This window comes from Amphibalanus amphitrite, unplaced genomic scaffold, assembly GCF_019059575.1.
Source record: "Amphibalanus amphitrite isolate SeventyFive unplaced genomic scaffold, NRLGWU_Aamphi_draft 000346F_arrow, whole genome shotgun sequence".
Classification (NCBI taxonomy): domain Eukaryota; kingdom Metazoa; phylum Arthropoda; class Thecostraca; order Balanomorpha; family Balanidae; genus Amphibalanus; species Amphibalanus amphitrite.
Window position 1 is genome coordinate 277,856 of NW_024881841.1, and position 22,471 is coordinate 300,326.

General features: G+C 46.4%; 1 protein-coding gene across 1 annotated transcript; it reads left to right on the top strand.

Annotated features, from left to right (window-relative positions):
• The first annotated feature begins 12,715 nt into the window (after positions 1–12,715).
• LOC122389161 (piggyBac transposable element-derived protein 3-like) lies at positions 12,716–14,416 on the top strand. Its single transcript, XM_043380900.1, has one exon. It carries the CDS (start codon positions 12,716–12,718, stop codon positions 14,414–14,416), a length of 1,701 nt encoding a protein of 566 aa, XP_043236835.1.
• Positions 14,417–22,471: the final 8,055 nt, after the last annotated feature.

A 22,471-nucleotide genomic window follows, 5' to 3' on the forward strand; every position in this document is an offset into this window, starting at 1 on the left:
TCGGAATTTTGATATCGGTGACCTAAGGTCAGGTCAATTTCGCGACCTCCCCATTATAAGTCAATGGGGGAAAAATCAACTCCCTGTTTTTACCACTAAAACGGGTCGGAATGGCCCCATATACCATACATGACTTCATATACGATCAACCTTCACTACCTTGAGGTCTGTTTTGCTGTTGGGCAGCTGTGAGGTCATGTGACGTCATCAAAGGTCACCAAAGGTTTTTGGCCAATAACTCCGTACAGGAACAAGATACAGACGCGTGGATGGTCTCATTGTGTTCAGCTCGTCAAGACGCATCGAATGATATACATGATGACCTCGAGGTCACGTGACCTGAGGTCGACCTTTGACCTTGACCTTTCGAGGTCAACATATATATCATTCGATGCGGATTGACGAGAGGATCACGATGATGCCCTTAGTTTGTTCCTATCTTGACTAATTCGAAAGTTATTCGAGAAAAACTCTCTCCATATTTAACGCCGCCATTTTGACTTTTTCGACCCCTGTGACGTCATCATTGACCTGACCTGAAAATGACCTTTGTAAAAATTGTAGATCTTGACCGTGCGTATCCGATGCCGTTTACCGCTTGTCGCTATCTTGCTTCGTTCTCGAGATCTCAGGGGGGGGGGGCGTATGGGCTAATTCAGGCAATCGATATTCGCTACTCTATTTCTAGCTCTGACCATTTCCCTATGACTGCTGAGCTCAGGATCCCCAGTGGGGTTTCAGTAACGCCAGATGACCTAGACAGAGAGAATTTCAAATGGGTTGTTGACTGGTCAACGGTCGATCGTGCACGTCTTGAACTGTACACTGCGGGTGTGAATGAAAGGCTAAACGAGATAAATGCTCCTCTTAATGTTCTAAATTGTAACGATACGCACTGTGTTGATCACTGTTCAGATATTGATAGATATTATAGTGAAATAATATCTTGCTTGCATGAATCATCTCGCCACAGTATAGCTAGAGAGGTGCGCGGCGGACATAAGCCGGTGCCGGGCTGGAGTGAGTTTGTACAGAAGGCTCACTCGACGCTTGGTGACATATATTGTCTGTGGGCTATTGTCGGAAAGCCCAAGACCGGCTACATCCATGATCAGCTGCGTTTAGCAAAGGCTCGTTTCAAATACTCCCTGCGATGTTGCGTTCGCAATGATAAGGATCTTCGGGCTAGGAACTTAGCTGATAAGCTCGCAAGGTACCCACGTGATCCCGCTTCCTTTTGGAAGGAGGTCAGAAATCTGAATAGCTCCCCTCCTCTTGCTACAACAGTGAATTCTGTGAGCGGGACGAAAGACATTGCACACATGTGGAAAGACCATTTTTCTGGTATACTTAATTCAGTTTGTGATGATACGTTAAAGGGATCTGTACTTCATCGAGTGAGAGAGAACATGGGTGTTGTGCATAACATTTCTGTGCAGGAAGTGTCTAACTCTTTGCGAGACCTGGCGTCAGGACGGAGCAGTGGTCATGATGGCTTAAGTGCAGAGCACTTTAAGCATGCTGGTCATATGTGTCTCACCCACTTGTCCTTGTGTTTCACCATGATGTTAAAACATGGCTACCTGCCCAAAAGTTTGACCAAAGTTGTGATTGTTCCCATAGTGAAGGACAAAACTGGGAATATTTCTGATAAGGATAATTACCGACCGATTGCCTTAGCGAGTGTCAGCTCCAAAGTGCTGGAGTCAATCGTTTTAAATCGTAGCCGTGACGTCTTTTGTACCAGTGACCATCAGTTTGGATTTAAGCCGTCACACTCTACTGACATGGCCATATATGCTGTAAAGGAATTATCTGAGTACTACTTGCGAAACAATAGCCCAGTGTTCTTGTGCTTTCTTGATGCTAAAAAGGCGTTTGATCGAGTGAATCATTGGAAATTGTTTGACAAGCTTTTGTTTAGGGGAATGGATGCTTGCCTTGTAAATCTTCTCGTGGAATGGTATGGTACACAATCATTTCATACGCAATGGGGACAGTACGTTACAAGTGGCTTCACTGTTTGCAATGGGGTCAGACAGGGGGGCATTCTTTCACCATTTTTGTTTAATCTGTATGTTGATTCTTTGTCTGTGAGCCTTGATAACACTGGTGTTGGCTGTCGCTACCTAGGTAGTATGAACCACATAGCATATGCTGATGATATGATTCTTTTGTCACCCACGCCGTTTGGCCTTCAGGTCCTACTAAACACATGTGAAAAATATGCGAATGAACATGACATTGTTTATAATACGAAAAAGACTGTGTGTATGTGCTTGCGCCCAAAAATGTTCAAGAATATGTGTTTGCCACAGCTTACACTTTGCGGTGAAACTCTGAAATATGTGAATAGCTATAAATATTTAGGTTTTAATATTTGTGAAGACTCAACTGACAATCTGGAAATCCAGCAGCAATATCGTTTACTGTGCTGTCGAACGAACTCGCTGATTCGGAAATTCTCGATGTGCTCGTATCAGGTAAAGAAGTGTCTGTATATGTCCTATTGTGCCACTGTATATTGCCTTCACCTTTGGCACGTGTTCAATGTGTCTGTTATCAACAAGTTTAAGGTTTGCCTGAATAATGCTGCTCGAATGTTTTTTGGCTACGAGAGATTCTGTAGTGCTTCTGCAATGCATGTTCGCGAAGGCATTGATAGCTTTGATGTTATGTTCAGAAAGTCATCATGGATATTTCTCCGAAGGCTCGGTTTGACCAAAAACACTGTTTTGAGCGCTCTTGTGATCAGTGATGTGAGCATACGCTCTAGATATAGGGCTGTGTGGAATCGGGCACTGTTGGCAGTGTAAAGTGGTTCTGTCTCATTTACAATTGGACCATGAGTCCGTAAATACAGTCTCTCTCTCTCTCTCTCTCTCTCTCTCTCTCTCTAAATGGACCATAAAAAATGTGTCACGTGACCGACGCATGATATATTTCCGTGACCTGTGATGGCCTGACCCTGACCTGAAAATCAAAGTACAAGTTTGGTACCCTCAGGGTAGGGGAGAGTGGGGAAAGATACCCAGGGGTTTGCAATGTCATAAATTATTCGAAAATGACAATCGAAAAGCAAAAACTTGAAGTTTCAACGGAACCCGACATCATTTTTCTCCACAAAATAACACACTTCTGTGCTTGAAATATGATAACTTTTTTGCTATTAAAGGGACTATCCCACCTTCAAAAAAGCACCGTTTGTGATTCGGAAATGTTACTCATGATGATATCGTGACGAATTCTGCAAGTTTTTACGCGTTTTCATCGTAGGTATCTTTTTGAGATATTGCGACTTTTATATTTCATCGTGACGTCATTTAGATTGAATCTGTGACGTAATGAAGGAATTACTTCATGTCAATGTGGGGGAAAATTTGGCAGCAAATATGTTTGCTCTCAAATATGACGCGGCTCATACAGCAACAAAAGTGTCTCTGATTGGCTTATTCGTAAATCAAGTGATACTTCACTTGAATGCGTGACAGGCGTTCAAAGGGCAAATGACGTCATCAGATTGCCGTTAATGGTTAAGAGATTGGGACTTGTACAGGGAACATTTTCAAATGAAGAGAACGATTTTTTTTCAACACCACGAGGCTGCGGGGGTTGAGACCAAGATAGTTAGTGGTTTCTGAACCTCGCCGCAAACTTGGCTATCTCAACTCAAACCTAATGTAGGTAAAGGTGGGATAGTCCCTTTAATCATTTTCCTGAAGAAGTGCAAGGGGGAATCTTACCCCAGAGAGTGGAAAAGACGCCCCCTGTGGTTGGGTAAGATGCCCCTCCGCACTATAAGTGACAAAAATGGGCATGTGAATTGCCTGAACGAATCAGTTACATTCGAGTCTGCCGTAGACAATTAAACGCCATCATAAGGGCAAAAAAAGTCGTCGCAAGGGTTTTCAGAGGTCATCGTGGGGGCCATCATAGTCCAGCACGGCCAAACAAGCCTCCGTGGTGACGTTCGGAGACCGTTGTGGGGCCCTTATATAGTTCTTCATGAGACTTGAAGGCCCTCAAGACCATCGTGGGGACCTCACATGCCAGCGCGGCCCGTGGGGCCAGCGCGGGAGCTCTAAAAGTGTCGTGAGGGGCCTCGGAGCCAATAATGGGGCCCACAGACTACAGAGGCCGTCGTGAGGGCTCTCAGAGTCAGATACCGCCCAAACAGTAGGTATATGGGCCAAGAGACCGACATGGCGAGAACTGACCGTATTGGACTCTCACAGTGGCGGATCCAGGGGCGGGGGCAAAATGGGCATTTGCCCCTCCCAAACGGCATGATTTTAACATTACGCCTATGGACGAGGCATGGAAAGAATCTATAAATTGTTATGTTTTGCCCCCCCCCCCCAAAAAAAAACTCTGAGCTGGATCCGCCGCTGGACTCTCAATAACTCCAAATCGACTTTTGTCTTTCTTCACAAGTATGTACTAAATGATTCGACGAGTTCCTTGAAGGGCAGCCCACGGATTTAGGGGGGCGTCTTTCCCTATCAGGTCAGGGGGCATCTTTCCCCAAGGTACCGAATTAACATTTAAGAAAAGTAAACGCATATAAATGTATCACGACAATAGTAAGGGACTTAACTCGCGACCGCTTGGGGGGGGGGGGGGTCGGATCCGAACCCCCTCATCCGTTTTTCTTGAATAACTCATGAACCGCTTACGCTATCAAATTGAAACTTGGCATACCTTCTCCCCCATCAATTTGACGTCTCCTGTGCAGTTTCTAAGATTTTTTAAACTTTTTCAGATATATCAATTTTAGTGATGTAACTATAGGGCGTTTTCAGTCAAGAACTGGTAAATGATTAAAAAATCGCCAAAAATCGAGATTTAAAGCAAATTGCAAATTAAGGACATTAACCCGCGCGGGGCTGGGGGGTAAATTTTACCCACCCTCGCGAATTTTTGCAATAACTCAAAAACGGCAGCGCGCAGCGCCGCCAAACTTTCAGTACCTTTTCTTACATCAATTTGACACGTTCCCTGAAAATTTGAGCGAAATCCGTCGGAAAAAATTGACGTTTTAGTTACGTCATGTTCGCCATTTTCGCCTCAAAAACGGCAAAATTTCAAACGCCGCTAACATCTTCATTTTTGAAGGAATCAAGACGTAACAAAAAAGGTTATGCGTAATTCTACTTTGTCTATCAAATGGTTATCTTGGTTTTCTGAAAATTGTGGATTTTGGCCGAAAATATTGCAAAAACTGACTTTTTGGGAAAATTATTATAAAATCCAAAATTTTGAGTGTATCGAAAAAACCGGAATACATGTCAGAGATGTGGTCTATGTGCACCTATATACCAAATTTCAGAAGAATCGATTCAAAAATGTGGGAGTTATTTAAAAATTTCATGACGTCACGACACACAAAATTTTTGAAAAATGAATTGTTTGGAAGTTCTAGACCTCGCACGAAAACAACAATAGCACCATTCGATTCGCCGTGAAAACCTGCATCAGATAGATACCCTTTTAGGCCTTAACAACCAACTTCAAAATTTGACCTCACTTGACCTGACCTTGACCTGACTTCGACCTGAAATTAATCCAGATGTGGTCCATATCACCTATTGAGTGTGCCTATTGAATTCTATGAATAAAATGACCCATAAAACATGTGTCGCACATGCCCTTTTCTATAGTTTATTTTTGGTGACCTGACCTGACCTGACCTGACCTTGACCGTGACCTTTGAATGATATTGTAAGCAGCGAAAGTTGTCTTGATAGCCTAAGAACACGTTTTGGGCAATCAGTCTCAGTCCATTCTTCGGCAACTACGGTGCAAGGCCGATACTGTAGAAACTTGCAATTTGTACCCTTGACCTGACCTTGACCTTGACCTCAAGGCTCAAACTTTAAATTAAGTACATATTTTTAGTTGTTCGTGATGAGATCTTTCGATTGGCGTTTGAATTTTCCAAATCGAACCATGTTCGGGAGATAAGAGGGGGGGGGGGGTAAAATTTACCCACCCCCAGCCCCGCGCGTTCGGCTGGAGACCCCAGCCCCGCGCGGATTAACCCGGCAGGCGGTGGGCCTACCAGCCACCTTCCGCGCGGTGGGGGGGGGGGGCACTTTTTTGCCCCCCCCCTATCTCCGAAACTACTGGACGGATCCAGAAAATTCAAACGGCGTTCGATAGCCCTGTCAAATTTGTCGAGGGAAACCAAATTTCATTGACCTCGGGGTCACCGATGACGTCACAGGTCAGGTCAAAGATAAAATGTTTCACCGTTCACGGGGCTTCTAGGGAAAGCGCTATAACACCGAGTAAAACGCATTTTGTCGAAAATCAGCGATGAGGCGTCAGTTGTCTAGTACATATGTTGCTATTAGAGGTCACTGGTCATACCAGGTCAGGTCACAGGTCAGGTCACCAAAGGTCACCAAGGGTCACCACATGAGCCCAACTTTACTAGGGTTATGCGATGCATGTTTTATGGCCAGTTTTTCATTTCCAACTCAATGGTGTTGGTTATAAGACCATCAGATACGGTTTAGGTCACTTTCTGGTGGAGGTCGGGTCAAGGTCAGGTCAAAAAAGGTCAAATTTCAAAGTTGATATTTTTGCATAAAATGGGTATCTATTCGATGCAGCTCGTCACGGGGAGTCTAATGGTGGTCTTTGTTTTGCGCTACGAGGTCTATACTTGCTAAAAATTGAGTTTGAAAATTTGACGTCATCAATTTTGAACAGTTTTTTCGCTATAACTTGGCCAAAAAAAGAGGTATCGATCTCAAATTTGGTATGTAGATAGAAGGCGGTAGGGGCTATCACATATATTCCGGTTTTTTCGAAATTCAAAAACCTTTTTGGATTTTTTGGCTATTACATTCAAAAAATCTATTTTTTATTTTTGTGGGTCAAAATCCAAAAAAATCGAAAAACCGAAATAGCAGTTTGGTAGCCCTTTTAACTCCACACCTTCTATGTCAGAAACATTTTTATGTATCTCTAAAGCTGTAGGCCTGACAGCTCTTCCCGCGAAACCTTTTTTTGGGTCGAAAACGACAAAAATGACGTCACTCTGACGTCATTAGCGGCGAACCTATCATAGCCTTTGGAAAAACTTTTGGTCACCATGTGCGCTAGCTGCTCCCGGGAGGGTACTGAAAGTTTGGTGGCGATCGGCGCAGCGGTTCTCGAGATATATCGAAAAAACTAAAGAGGGGCAAAAAAATCCCCCCCCCCCACCGCCTGGAAGGTTAATAGACGCAGCTTAACCAGTTCTTTAAAATGGCTACCTCAGATTTTCCATAAAATGCGTTTTTCACCCCTAAAAATTCAAAATACTATATTTTTTTTTTCAAAAAACGGAATATATGTTATAGAGCTTTATTTAGAACATCGGATATCCCAAATTTCAACTTTCTATCTTAATTCTTTACCCCCAAATTGTAAAAAATAGCTCCAACATGCATAGGGCATGGCGACGTCATAAGCATTTTCGTGAATTAGAGGCACTTCTGAACATCGCATGTAAAAATAAATGGCACCACTAGATTCCTGGGAGAAAGGTCGTCTAGAAAAGTGCATTTTTATGTCAAAAATAAAAAGTTGAAGTTGACTTTTTCTTAGCCCCCGTTTAGTTATGTACCTATGGTATAAACGATTTTTTATGCTTTCAATGCAGACTTATCACCAGCACAGTGACTTGGGGTCACATATAACCACTGTCGTACGCCCATGTAGCAGAAAGTGGAAACCGTGACCTTTCGTGACCTGAGCTGACCTTGACTCGTACTTAGTATGACCCCTATACGCACATGGTACCTTCACTGGGTCTTTGAGGTCATTTTTGGTGAGTTTTGAGCAGCAGCTATCGATTCCGTTGTCCGTAAGCCTAATCATGCAAAACCCCAGAATTTGACCTTTGACCTGACCTTGCCGCGAAAGTTGACCTCAATTTTAAAATCTTAAAATCTTAAGGGTGCTTTGGGAAGGTCTCGTAGAGACCTTTCGAACGCCGCCTCGCGGGGCTCGATACGACCATTGGTTCTCGAGATAACAGAGGGGGGGTCGGATCCGACCCCCCCCCCCCCAGGCTGTCGTGGGTACGGAACTAGACCAGGCGGTGCCGGGTTAACCCTCGCCGGCAAGGGGGGTTGGTACGACCCCCTCCCTCGCGTTTCGCCCCTGATCGAGCTTCGCGGAAACAAACGAGCGTGTTGCCGGTCACGAGACGAAGCCGATGATACCCAACTTTAAGGTCCTAGGTCATCGGTTGACCTTCCAGGTCAGGTCAATGACCCGAAAGTCGGGAAAATGGGGACCTATTAGAACGTCGTAAAGTGTGGCTGCCATGGGGTTGTTCGGGGTGCTGATCACAAATATCATATTAGTTTTGATCACAGATGATGTCGTTAAGCGTTTAGACCCGGTCGGGTCAGGTCAGGTCAGGTCAACCGGTAGGGGTCGTGACGGGTATTCGTAGTACCTGTCATCCGCCTCTGACAGCTTCGTAACATGTTACGAAGGCACCAAAACTACTTCGTAAATGTTCAAATGGTTGCTAAATTCGAATTCAGCTCCAAAAACTAGCCTAGAAACATGTAAAACTCGAAAAAGTGAACCGAGGTCACCAAAAGTCAATGACCTGACCTGACCTTCAGGTGACCTTCACACCCATCCAAAAGCATGGGACCAACATCAAATCACATGTTTGAACGTTTGAAACCACGAAAAGCTTGCAAATGCGCGGCTAATGCGAGCCGACATACGCCGAATCGCGATTCCGGCCAAACATGGTCCCGGAAAAGAGGTCACAGGTTAAAGGTCATTTGGGTCAGGGTCATGAAATTTTTATGGTAGGTGTAAAATTGATCAATGCGAGGGTTTTGAAAGTTTCGTCGCAATCGGCCGCTTTTTACGCGAGCTATTTGCGAAAAACCTTAGGGGGGTTGCATCAACCCCCCCCCCCCTGTGCCGGCGAGGGTTATTTTTTTTTTTACAATTCCTTTGATATTCACAATACTTTGACACTAAAACATCTTTTGAAAGCAGCACATATAAAACAATCAACCACCAGCCCACCGTTGCCTAACCGAGCTTGGCAAATTTTTGTGCAGTTAACAAGGAAGGTTTCCGCTTTACGCTAAGAACATTAACCCTCGCCCTGGCAGGGCATTTTTCATAACACGGCCTGGCAGGGGGGGGGGGGGGATCGATGCGAACCCCCCCCCTCGCGATTGGCTCCTATGGCACCTAGAAACACCAAATTTGGTAGGTAGGTGGGCCCCCTGGAGTTCTCGCCCCTGTGCAAATTTGGTTGCTCTAGGTCAATATTTAGGGGGGTTTTGGGGGGTATAAATGTAAAAATTTCGCTAAAACAGGTCAAAAGTTTTTCGCTTATAACTTTTGATCTAATTAAGATAGAGCAAAACGAAAAGCACCAGTGAACTCAGCACGTCAAGGCGCGTCGAATGATATACTGTTTAGCGTGCTTAAGTGTACTTAAAGTTTTTCTTAAATTTTAAGTAAACTTAAATTAATAAATTAAGTTCAAGTTAACCGAATTGCATCATATCGCTATCATTCGATTCGGCTGATCACCAGAAATACAATGATACCATTTTTTAAGCTCTAACGTCATTATGTGCCAAGTTATTGGCAAAAACGTCATTTGACCTCCGTTGACCTCATTTGACTTGACCCATGGATAAGTACACCAAACAAAGAAGCACCAAATGACCTGCTGTTATGTACTGTGGTTTCAAAGCACAAAAGTGATAGAACGAAGCGGATATCTCCAGTATTTTCCGAATTTAGTATTTTCCCATAGGCTTAGCATTACGACGTAATGACCTCTAACCAGGGATGCGGAGCCGTGGAAATTTCAGACGGCTCCGGCTCCGGCTCCGGCTCCGGAGAAAAAAATCGGCTCCGGCTCCGGCTCCGGCTCCGGGTGAAATGTTATGGCGGCTCCGGCTCCGGCTCCGGCTCCGAGTAAAATGGTCCGGCTCCGGCGGCTCCGGCTCCGGCGGCTCCGGCTCCGACTCAGTACATCCCCTACGCAATCAATTAAATACGGGTGGAAGAAAAATTGGATTGGTTATACGCGTTACTCTTTGCCATGACCGGCTCACCGCGTCCCCGCGCAAACGCACCTCGGAGAGAACTGGCAGAACAAAGGGCTAGGAAGCGATGGCATTGGAAACGCAGTCGCCGCGAATCGGAGTTCAGTGAACCATCGTAAGCTGACACCCGTCTCGGCTGCATTGGGGGGTGAGGGGTGGGGTGTGTGTGGGATGAGACGGTGCTGGGAGTCGCAGTCCACTGCACTGGTTTGAAAACAATGGCCGTCACCTGATGACTGGTCCTCATGTTCTGGGGATGCAGTAGACGTGGGGGGGGGGGGGGGGGAGAGCAAACAGGAAGTTGTTTGCGTACTGTGGGATACTGGGGATATTCGGATTTTTTCATTCACTTGATGGCCCATGACGTAAGTACCATATGTTTTGCCTTGTACTGTCAAACCGAACTAGGTCAATTATTTTTTTTTTCCTCTTCAAAAAATAAAAAGGAGCCGGAGTCGCCCCCTTTTTTGGCGGCTCCGGCTCCGGCTCCGGCTCCGGGCTATATTGTTTCACGGCTCCGGCTCCGGCTCCGGGCAAAATATGCTGGCTCCGGCGGCTCCGGCTCCGACTCCGGCTCCGGCTCCGCATCCCTGCCTCTAACTGACCTCAGGTCAGTGACCTCAAAAAACCCGAACTATATGTCATACAACTCGGTGAACTTAGCACATCCTGAAAGTTTGAAGGAAATCAGTCCAAAACTGTGAGTTGGACAGGTGCAAAAAGAAAATTGAAATTTAACCATGACCTTGTACCGGTTTTTCTGACCTGGTGACCTGACCCAAGGTCACCCGGACCTGAAATTTTCAGGTCATGTGTAAAAAGGTTGCCCCATAGGCTTTTACGCTATCTTCGAAAAACCTTAGGGGGGTCGCATCGCCCCTCCCTGCCAGGGCGAGGGTTAATTTCCAGGCTTGATTTTTTGTTTTGCCGGTAGAGGGGATGGGGCGTCTTTCCCAAGATTACTTGTCTTTCCCACCCTGGGCATATTACTTCACTCTCCCCTATCTAAAGCATTTGTTCACGAGTGTGTTAACCCGCGCCCAGATGGGGTCTGCCGAGCAACGCGGTCTGATGGGGGGGGGCCATTTTGCCCCCCCCCCCCCCTCAGATCTCGAGAACCACGCAACATAGCGACAAGCGGTAAACGGTGTTGGATAGTCCCAACGGGGAACTACCTTGTGACCCAATTTCATTGACCTCGGTCAAACCGATGACGTCACAGGTCAGGTCAAAGGTTGAATTTTCACCGTTTACAGGCATTTCAAGAAATCACTGGCGGTCGCAGCCGCTAGCAAAAGGGGGGGGGGGCCAAAGTCACACTCGCGGGACATAACATTTATCCGTCACCTGGAGGGGGGAGGGTGATCGGCTAATTTTTTAGGTCCACGAGGTGCCGCGCAGTTGGCATTACTTATGCTTCATCCATCTGATTCTTGCGTGAAATCTTTAACCCGCGCACCGACGGGGGTCTGCGCCAACTTAGTACCGACGGGGGGGGGCGGATGACCGCCCCCCCCCTGAGATCTCGAGAACGAAGCAAGATAGCGACAAGCGGCAAACGGCATCGGATACGCACGGTCAAGATCTACAATTTTTACTAAGGTCATTTTCAGGTCAGGTCAAAGATGACGTCACAGGGGTCGAAAAAGTCAAAATGGCGGCGCTAAATATGGAGAGAGTTTTTCTCGAATAACTTTCGAATTAGTCAAGATAGGAACAAACTAAGGGCATCATCGTGATCCTCTCGTCAATCCGCATCGAATGATATATGTTGACCTCGAAGGGTCAAGGTCAAAGGTTGACCTCAGGTCACGTGACCTCGAGGTCATCATGTATATCATTCGATGCGTCTTGACGAGCTGAACACAATGAGACCATCCACGCGTCTGTATCTTGTTCCTGTACGGAGTTATTGGCCAAAAACCTTTGGTGACCTTTGATGACGTCACATGACCTCACAGCTGCCCAACAGCAAAACAGACCTCAAGGTAGTGAAGGTTGATCGTATATGAAGTCATGTATGGTATATGGGGCCATTCCGACCCGTTTTAGTGGTAAAAACAGGGAGTTGATTTTTCCCCCATTGACTTATAACCCAGGAACGCCCAACTGGACATTTTTGTCCAACCGTGTCTCTCTGCAGTGCAGGGGACCCACAGCGTGCGACAGTGGAGCCATCTTTTAACAGCGGCCGGTACAAGTCGAGAAAGATCCAGCAAAACGTTTTAGAATGATTCCGAGCTTATCGGTCCAGTTTTGAGCGACACGTCGAGCATCCAAGTCGCTCGCTGGATTTAGACCCCAAATCGCGATGACGTCACATGACGAAAGGTAAGATGTCATGGCGCTGGAGTATTAGCCAGGTAAATTAACAGTGTATTCATGTTTGGGAGACTTTGTCCCATGTTTTGATGCGCTAGCTTGTTCTCCCAGTTGCGTTGCATGATCATTAGAAAAGAAATTGCAAAAAATGGACAAAATTGTCCACGTGGGCATTGCTGTGTACAAAATAGAGCTGGCTTGCACAAATGCTTATTTGGTATTATCTGTTACAGCACTTTCAATGGCTCCATTCCTGTTTCAGACACAAGACAAAGACACTGAATGATGTCCTTGACATGGTTGAAGAAGATGCCAGCGGAGATGAAGCGGACGTCATCCTCATCCCTCCAGAAGGTGACGTATCTGACGGCTACTCCGGACCGGAGGACGAAGGCGAGGGCGACCCCGACCATCTTTCTGCCCCCATCCTGAAGTCTGAAGCTGAACTTCAGCGTCGCAGGAGTTCAAGGACTGAGACCACTCACCAGCCTACCGCGCGACGTCATCAAGCTCATCACACTGTGACGTGGATGAAGCCAGCACCTTCATCGGGAAAGCCTACCAGGCTTTTCCCTGAGGCTAGCTTCAGGCAGTTCTCGGGGATGAGTCCAAACGAACTGGTAACACTCTTCCTTGGTGAGGAGATCTTCGACCTCACTATCAAGGAGAGCACCCTCTACGCTCTTCGAAACGGACGCCAAGATCCACAGCTGAGCAGGGAAGACATCGCCATCTTCATCGGCATCCTCGTCCTCACTAGCTACCTGACAGCAGTGAACACCAGGTTCTACTGGCAAGAGGCTGCGGACACTCACAATGAGCTCATATGTCAAGCCATGACGCGCAATCGCTTTGACACGATCAAGCGGAACCTCCACTTCTGCAGCGAGGAAGATCCTGCTGACCGCTACTGGAAGCTCCGTCCGCTCATCAAAATCCTGCAGGTCAAGTATATGGAGCATTTTGTTCCGCAGCAAGCTATCTCCCACGACGAGGCCATGATCGCCTACTTTGGGCGGCACGGTCTGAAACAGGCGATCCGGAACAAACCGATCCGTTTCGGATTCAAGGCCTGGGCACAGAACACGCCAGACGGATATCTCCTGGCGTTCGACTTCTATCAAGGAAGGGGAGTCGCGGAGCACACTGACGACAACGTTCAGCTTGTTGGAAAGAGCGGCGCCACCGTGCTCGATCTGCTGGAGCACATGAAGCAGGAGTTCCGCGAGCTGCCCTTCCAGTTCTTCGTGGACAACTATTTCATGTCCATCCCCCTGGTGCAGGAGATGACGAAGAGAGGATACGACGTGACAGGCACGATCCGGGAGAACCGCATCCCTGGCACGACTGGCCTCAGTGCGACGAAGGAGTTTAGGAAGAAGGAACGAGGCATGCACCAGGCTGTCACCAGTCGGGACGGGAACGTGATTCTCGTCAGGTGGCAAGACAATGCACCCGTCACTCTGGCCTCGACATGCTACGGCGATGTTCCCCCAGGCAAGGTGCGCCGTTACAGCCGTGTGCAGAAGCGACATGTGGAAGTTGACCGCCCTCATGTTGTCGGGAAGTACAACGAGATGATGGGCGGTACTGACAGGATGGATCAAAATGTCAACCACTGCAGGATCGCCGTCAAGGGCAAGAAGTGGTGGTGGCCGATCTTCACATGGCTTGTGGACACGGCAGTCCACAACGCCTGGCATCTTTACTGCCGCGCTGGCGGCACGATGACTTATGTCCAGTTCCGTCGCGAGTACGCCTGCACCATCCTGCGACGATGGGCCAGGGGGAGCAAGCCCATGATGAACCGCAACCTTGCGGCTCCAGGATCCGAAGCCATCCGCTTCGACGGGATGGGACACATCATCATCAAGGCCCCGTCACGGGGGACCTGCCGGAATGAAGGCTGCACGGCGAAGGTGGGAACCAAGTGCGTGAAGTGTGCTGTGTTCCTGTGCGTCAACTGCTTCGCCGGCTTCCATGGCGTCGCCCAGTGAAATGATGTTCAGGCTTCCACTGGTGGACGCCCGGCGATACCCCTGCCAAGCAGCGACAGTGCTGATGGCCCCAATTTGGGTTTTGTCTCAGTTTGCTGCTTGATCTTAAATTCGTTGATTGATAATCTGGAGTGACTGGATGTCACCGGTGTGTTGACAACATGAGCATGGAGAGCAAGTTGACAAGGAGAGCATGTTGACACTCTGGTTGATTTTTTAGAAATACACTTGCTTTTTAGCTGAATGGAGTTTTTTACAGAAAACTTAAGTGGTCTGGTGTGGTTTGATCTAATCTTCCGCAAAGCACCATTTTTGTACATGGTAATGCCCATCTGGACATTTATGTCCAGTGCTATACGTCGAAAACTACAAAAGGTACAGTGATAATTTCTTCGGCTGTTTACAACACAAGTATAGGGGGGCAAACATGTGAATTTTCATTGGAATCGGAAAACTTTTTTTCTCTGGGCACTGGGGGGATAATGGGGAGGTCGCGAAATTGACCTGACCTTAGGTCACCGATATCAAAATTCCGACATATACAAATTGTAGCTACTAATGACCTAATAACATCCTGCGACTTTCAAAGGCCTCCGACATCTACTGTAGCTCTGGCACGGTGACAAAGTTGCAAAAAAGTGACTTGAGGTTGGGTCATTCAAAGTGACCTGGTGACCTGACCTTGAAAGGTAGGAGGTTCAAACTTGCACACCATGTGTAAAATTGATAAGGGAATAGTCATACCAAATTTCGCGGCGCTACGCGCCGCGGTTTTCCCGCTATTCGCGAAAAACCTCAGGGGGGGGGCGGATATCCGCCCCCCCCCCGTCGGTGCGCGGGTTAAGCTCAATTTAAGGCAAAATCACCAGTTCCATTTCCCGTCCCACGGTGCTTCCACCGGTCGGCCCACTGCACCATGACGACGGATCGGTGTAGCATAGGTATACTGGAAGGTCAGGCACGCGGATTCATGACCTTACCACTATGTATAAAACAATTCGGAAAAGTACAGATACCTCTTGCTTTGAACAAGCATGTGAAACCCAGAGAGCATTTTCAGACTATGACATTTACCCATATAGGTAACATACCTAGTTGTGTGGTGTGGCGGGAGAGAGTAGGTACACCGACCTCTGGAGACCCCCCACAGGTTCCGAGCTTTCAAAATTGGCATCTGAGGGCCGCGCGCGACTCCTGCGGGGCTTCGCAACGGCTCTATTGGGGCTCACTCAACCTGCCTAGTCTTACTGCTAAAAAGACTGGCCCTGAGCCCTAAGGACTTCATCAGTCTCTGCCAGCCCCAGGACTCACACCGGCTCATGGGGTCCCGACGTCGAAATATGAGGGAATCTGCGCGGGACCATCAGGACGTAAAGTAATCTCGATCAGGACCAACGTAAGGCTGTGCCGGAGACTGCGTGAGCCCTCTGATCTTCAGAAACCCACCCATGTATGTTTTCACGTAGAGGCCAGTTTAGGGCCCTCAGATACCAGTACAGGGCCTGCAAACTATAAAGGCCAGTAGTCTGAGACAATCAGTGACCGAGTTGGGCTCTCAGAGGCTAATGTGGGTCATTACAGGCCAACATGGGCCCTCAGAGGTCAGCGTGGGGCCCTAAAAGACCGGCATGAGCCGTCGTTGGACCCCAGAGGCCAGCAGAGGGCCCTCAAAGGCTAAGATGGGCCCTCCTCAGAGGCCAATGCAGGCCCTTAAGAGGCCGGCATCGGGTCTTCAGCAGCCAGTGCGGGGCCCTCATTGGCACCTAAAGGTTCGTCTTGGGACACCACAGACAGAAATAAGGCCACCAGAGACCGGTGTGAGACCCTCAGACGCCGGTTGGGACCCCTGAGGCCGGTTAGGGGCCCTCATAGGCCAGATGTGGGGTCTCAGAGGTTGATGTAGGCTCTTAGCGGTCAACGTGGGCGCTTGACCGCCACTGAAGTTCCCTCAGAGGTCAGTGTAGGACACTCAAAGACCGGTGTGGGAGCTATATTAATAGCTGGGCGTGGGTTTTTTGAGCCTCGTGACGATCGAATAATTGCCAGGGCCCCATACACCTATATGGGGGCCCATTGGTTGTTTGAGGTGGGGGGGGGGGCAAATGATATGATGGCCCCCTTTATTGACCTTTGGGGGGGCATGGCCCTGATGCCCCCCCCCCCGCGACTGCCACTGTGTACACATTACAGACATGCCTCTGAGATTACATACTAGCTCATGCAAACTCTATGCAGGCCCCGGAGTTCCCAAGCTAATCCTTAAGAAACCAAGCCGGCATGCGGCGTCACCACCGGGTTTCTGATGTGCACAGCACCAACCCATGAGGTCTTACTTTAGTGTCTTAGAGCCAATCTCCTTTAGCAGGGCCCACCCACCACTGCCGAAGGGGGTCTCATGCCAGCCATTGCTGGGCCTACGAGAGCCTCAAGTAAACCCACGCTGATATTCCATATAAGATCCGGCCATACTCGTGAACCGGTGCCAGCGACGCTGACCGCCAAATTGACAGAATGCGAAACTGAGCCCACTCATGAGTGAAATTTACGTCCTTTGATGGCGCAAGAAAGAAAATGAATCATACGAAAAGCTATTCTAGGACTTTTGTTCGATCTGAAAGGTGGGGCCAAAAGATAGTATGGCCCCACCTTTCAGCACCAAAGGGGGGGCCATGGCCCCCGTGGCCCCCCCCCCTGGGACCGCCAGTGCAAGAAATGCGTTGTAAAATCGTGTAAAATGCATTTCATTGAAAATCATCGATGGGGAAATGTTCTTCAAACACATATTTTGCTATTTGAGGTCACTGATACCAGGTCAGGTCACAGAGGTCAGGTCACTGGGGGGTCACAATATGAAAGTGTCGTGTGATACATGTTTTATGGTCCATTTTACATGACAAATGCGATTATGTGGGTCAGACAGACTTAAGGGCCAGCTTAGGTCACGTTTTGGTCAAGGTCAGGTCAAGGTCAGGTCATGGTCAGGTCAAATTAGGTCAAATTTCAAAGTTGATATTTTTGCATAAAATGGGTATCGATTCGATGCAACTCGTCACGGGGAGTTCAATGGTGGTCTCCGTTTTGCGCTACGAGGTCTAGAATTGCTAAAAATTGAGTTCAAAAATTTGACGTCATCAATTTTTAACAGTTTTTTTCGCTATAACTTGGCCAAAAAAAGAGGTATCGATTTAAAATTTGGTATGTATATCGAAGAGCGCAGGGACTATCACATATATTCCGTTTTTTTTTTTCGAAATTCAAAAAAAAAATAGGAAATTTTTGAGTTTTTTCTAAAAAAATCAATTTTTTTGATTTTTGGGGGTCAAAATCCAAAAATTTCGAAAATCCGAGATAGCAGTTTTGTAGCGCCGTCTTTTCTCTACACAACCACATAAAGAACTTTAAAATTGCTTGTTAACTGTAGAATTGGTGAGCGTTTCAAGATGTCATGTTTTTTGCTCATTTTTACTCGAACATGACCTCAGTTTGACCTCAATAACTCCTGACCTGAGGTGACCTGTGACTTGAAATTTTTTGTGAAGGTGTCAAATTGATGTCCGGAAAGCTACCCAAAATTTGGCGGCGCTGCGCGCCGCCATTTTCTCGCTATTTAAGAAAAACCACAGGGGGGGCCAAAATGGCCCCCCCATCAGGGCGCGGGTTAACAAAAAATGAGCCTAATCTGACTAAGGACGGCGGTCAGAGCCAAAAATGTGAACAAGCCAAAATGCTAATAGTTTTTACTTCGACCTGACCTGTGACGTCATCGATGACCTCGAGGTCAATGAAATTAGGTTTCGCTCGACAGTTTTTCCGGGGCTATCAGACGCCGTTTGAATTTCGATCGAGAGACCGGAGCACCGGACTCGCGCATAAACACCGTTTCAGCGCCTCAAAAGACTCCCTGCACTGCTCGATGAATACATAGGGCACGTTCTTGCCGAGTCTGCCCCAGCTCGTAAACGGCGGGCAGCTGCATATCGTCATCGGTCGGGTTTTGAGCTGGACCCGGATGTAACCAGCCGAGTTCGTTTCAGCAATCATGCTGGGCACCTCCAGAATCGGCTCTGGTGACTGGGAAACAATCTCGGCCAATTTCTCGGACGAGTGCCGGCCTCCCGTATTCAGCTTTACGACGACCACATACGCGTGCCTGGAGGGCAAGGCCCTAATATCATGGAGAGCACCGTCACATCTATGGGGATGCACACCGCTCGCGGGCCTTTTTACTTGCTTTTTACTTACCGTAGGTAGCGATGTTACGTACGACGCGACTGTTCTCAAGGCAAACCAAATGTATTCGGAGAGCTGAGCAAGTTGCGCCATTATCGTGTCCCGGGTTCTTTGCGTGTCCCCAAATCTTGTCCCCAGTAAAGGGAGCTCCAAATACTTTAGGGACAGTCCCTAGTAATTTTTTAAGATTTCAAAACTTCTAGGGGGGGGCATTCCACGATAGATCGACCAAAGCCGTACACCCTCATATTTTATTTTTTGCTTAAAATTGGTCTAATGGGTTGTTATGGGCGGAGAAGCCAGCTGTGCCAGGGATTTTTTTCTTCGAACACCGGTTTCCGAGATATAGCCTCAGGCAATTCCTGGAGGTCACGCTGCAACCCTATGTTTGGCGGCTTATAACTCAGAAACTATTGGTTTTCAATGATAAAAACTTTATATGGTTGAACTTGCAATCAACCAGCGAACGTTTTGGCTATCTCGGATTTTCGATTTTTGAAAATTTCGATCACGTGACATCTTGATCTTTTTTCGAAGAGTGACCTTGATATTTTCCCAACTGAAAGTCGCAATTTTGTCTGATGACGATTAAAGCCTTATCAATTGTCATTCAGATGCGACAATAAAAAAGTGGCTTTCGGCCTGCATTGACCTGAGATCAGGTCATTTTTATGACCTGTCCATAATTACGAGCGGGAGCGACAGCGAGATCTCGAGACTAAAGCAAGATAGCGACAAGTGGTAAGCGATACAGGATTCACACGGATAAGGTCTACAATTTTTACTGAGGTCATTTTCAGGTCAGGTCAAAGATGACGTCACAGGGGTAAAAAGGAAGTCAAAATAGTTTTGGCTGTACCTTTTGATCTAATAAAGAAAGAGACGTAGAATAGGCACCAATCCGTTTGCTTTCGCCTAGCACCAGTTCGCTTTGAATTTCGATACCGATGACCTGAGTTCAGGTCAATTTCTTGACCACCCCATTATAAGTCAATTGGGGAAAAATCAGCTCCCTTATTTTTACACTAAAACGCATCGGAATTGCCTAATATACCATGAGTGACTCCATATGCGACTAACTTTGACTACCTTGAGACCTTTTTTGCTCTTGGTCAACTGTGACGTTGCTCTTGGGTCATGTGACGTCATTAAAGGTCACCAAATGTTTTTTGCTAATAACTCCTTACAGGTTTGAGATACAGCCGCGCGGATAGGCTCATTGTGTTCAGCTCGTCAAGGCCCATCGAATGATATATATGATGACCTTAAGGTCACGTGACCTAAGGTCAACTTTTGACCTTGACCTTTCGAGGTCAACATACACATGTTTCGATGCGGATCGACGAGAGGATCACAATGGTGCTATTAGTTTGTTCCTAGCTGGGATACTTCGAAAGTTATTCGAGAAAAACTTCATATATATGTAGTGCCGCCATTTAGACTTTCTTTTTACCCCTGTGACGTCATCTTTGACCTGACCTGAAAATGACCGAGTGAAAATTGTAGACCTTATCCATGTGTACCCTGTGCCGTTTACCGCTTGTCGCTATCTTGCTTTGTTCTCGAGATCTCGCTGTCGCTCCCGCTCGTAATAATGGGAAGGTCATAAAAATGGCCTGACCCGAGGTCAACGCAGGCCGAAAGCCACTTTTTTATTATCGCATATGAATGACAATTGATAAGGCTTTAATCGTCATCAGACAAAATTGCGACTTTCAGTTGGGAAAATATCAAGGTCACTCTTCGAAAAAAAAGATCAAGATGTCACGTGATCAAAATTTTCAAAATTCGAAAATCCGAGATAGCCAAAACGTTTGTTGGTTGATTGCGAGTTGAACCATATCAAGTTTTTACCATAGAAAATCAATAGTTTCTGAGTTATAAGCCGCCAAACATAGGGTTGCAGCGTGACCTCCAGGAACTGCCCGAGGCTATATCTCGGAAACCGTTGTTCGAAGAAAAAAAAAATCCTTGCCACAGCTGGGTTCCCCGCCCATCACAACCCCGCAGACCAATTTTAAGCAAAAAATAAAATATGCGGGTGTAAATTTTAAGTTTGTTTGGTCGATCTATCGTGGAATGCCCCAGGGACAATGGGCCTGTTCCAGCGCCTCCAGAAACCTCCAGAAACCTCCAGAAAGCTCTAGAATCCTCCAGAGAGCGTTCCAGCGCCTCCAGAAAGCTCCAGAAAGCTCTCCCCAAAGCTCCAGAAACCTCCAGTAGCCTCCAGAGAGTTGGGAGGTCCAAATTTCTCTGGAGGCTCTGGTCTACAATTATGGCACACATGTGACAATCACGAATGTAAACAAAGAACTTTTGACTGAGAGTTTTACAACTTGAATGTAAAGAAAATTACATTGCTATAATTTTGTTAATCTTTTTTAATAAAATTGAAAACAAATTTTGCGTATCAAGAGAGAACAATTGTCATTCTTTTGGTATCTATGACGCCAACCTCCAGAAATCTCCAGATTGCGTTCCAGCGCCTCCAGTAAAACCTCTGGTAGAGCCTCCAGTCAAGAATTTCTACTGGGCCCAGTTTCACCAAGTGGGGTAATTTCGGCATGGGGTAGATTTCCATTCTGCCCCATGGGGTAAAATCCAGTTTCACCAGCTCAAACTACCCCCATGGGGTAGTTTCGGCGTCTCTTGTGAATGTTTGCTAAGCAAGCAGCATCAGCAAAACAACGGAACGTTTTGATTGGTCGAGAATTTCATTTCACGACGGCGTGAAATGAAGAACACATTTCATTTGGCTTCTTGTATTTGTCTACCAATCACCTTGGTAACGATGGCACAATGGCACCTCAGTTTCCAAGATTCACAACTTTATTGAGAAAGGAATGCAAGCAATGCACAACCGCGAATCTTGATGGATAGGTTACAGAACAATGGCATGTTTTATTATCGAATAGTATCGAATGTTTTAAAATTAATTAGTGTTTTAGTAAATTTGATGTTTATATTAGATGTTTGAATTAGATGTTTTAGATTAGAATAGATGTTTAGTATTTTATAATTAGAATGTTTTAGTAAATTAGTGCATGTTTTACTAGTATCGAATACACCTTGCTTGGTATTTTTGACGACTTTTAACTACGAATCTTTTGCACCAGATGCTTTTATTTCTAATGTGCATTACAAAATACATACAGTACCTACAGATGCACGGCACATTTAACGCAACTTTATTGAGATATGCACAACAGCGACAAAAATAAAAAAATAGATATGGAAAGTATCGAATCCACTTGGCCCGGTATTTTTAACAACTGCTTATTACGAATTACTTGCACCATATGCTTTTTATTTCTAATGAGAATTACCTAGGTATGCACGACATTCTCTTGCTGATTTAGGTACGGCATTTTTATTATGATTTCAGTTGTTAGCGTCTTGACATTTGCTGGATATTTGCACATTGACCGTAAGGCATATAGATACCTCGAATGATAATTTGAATAGATCACACAAGTTGAAGTACTATGATCATTTCAACAAGACACATCGTCAGCATGTAACCACCGTGAAGAATGTGCATTTTTATTGTTTATATTTCAAGGCTTCCTCATCCGGTATTCAAGGTCACTGTCGAAGGAAAACCTTTAATAGTTAAAAAAGTAAAAATCTTGGCATTCAGCTATGGTCGACATCTATAATGCTTCTTTTGGGTGTTGCAATGCAGATCACAAGCATAGGTGGTGCAGGCTAGTGAGGCTATACATGCAGTAAAATATTTGGATGAAACTTGAAGTATATGCTATGAATAATGCATACTCAAACATGACAGGTGATTGGACTTCAATAAAATATGTTCTTATTACT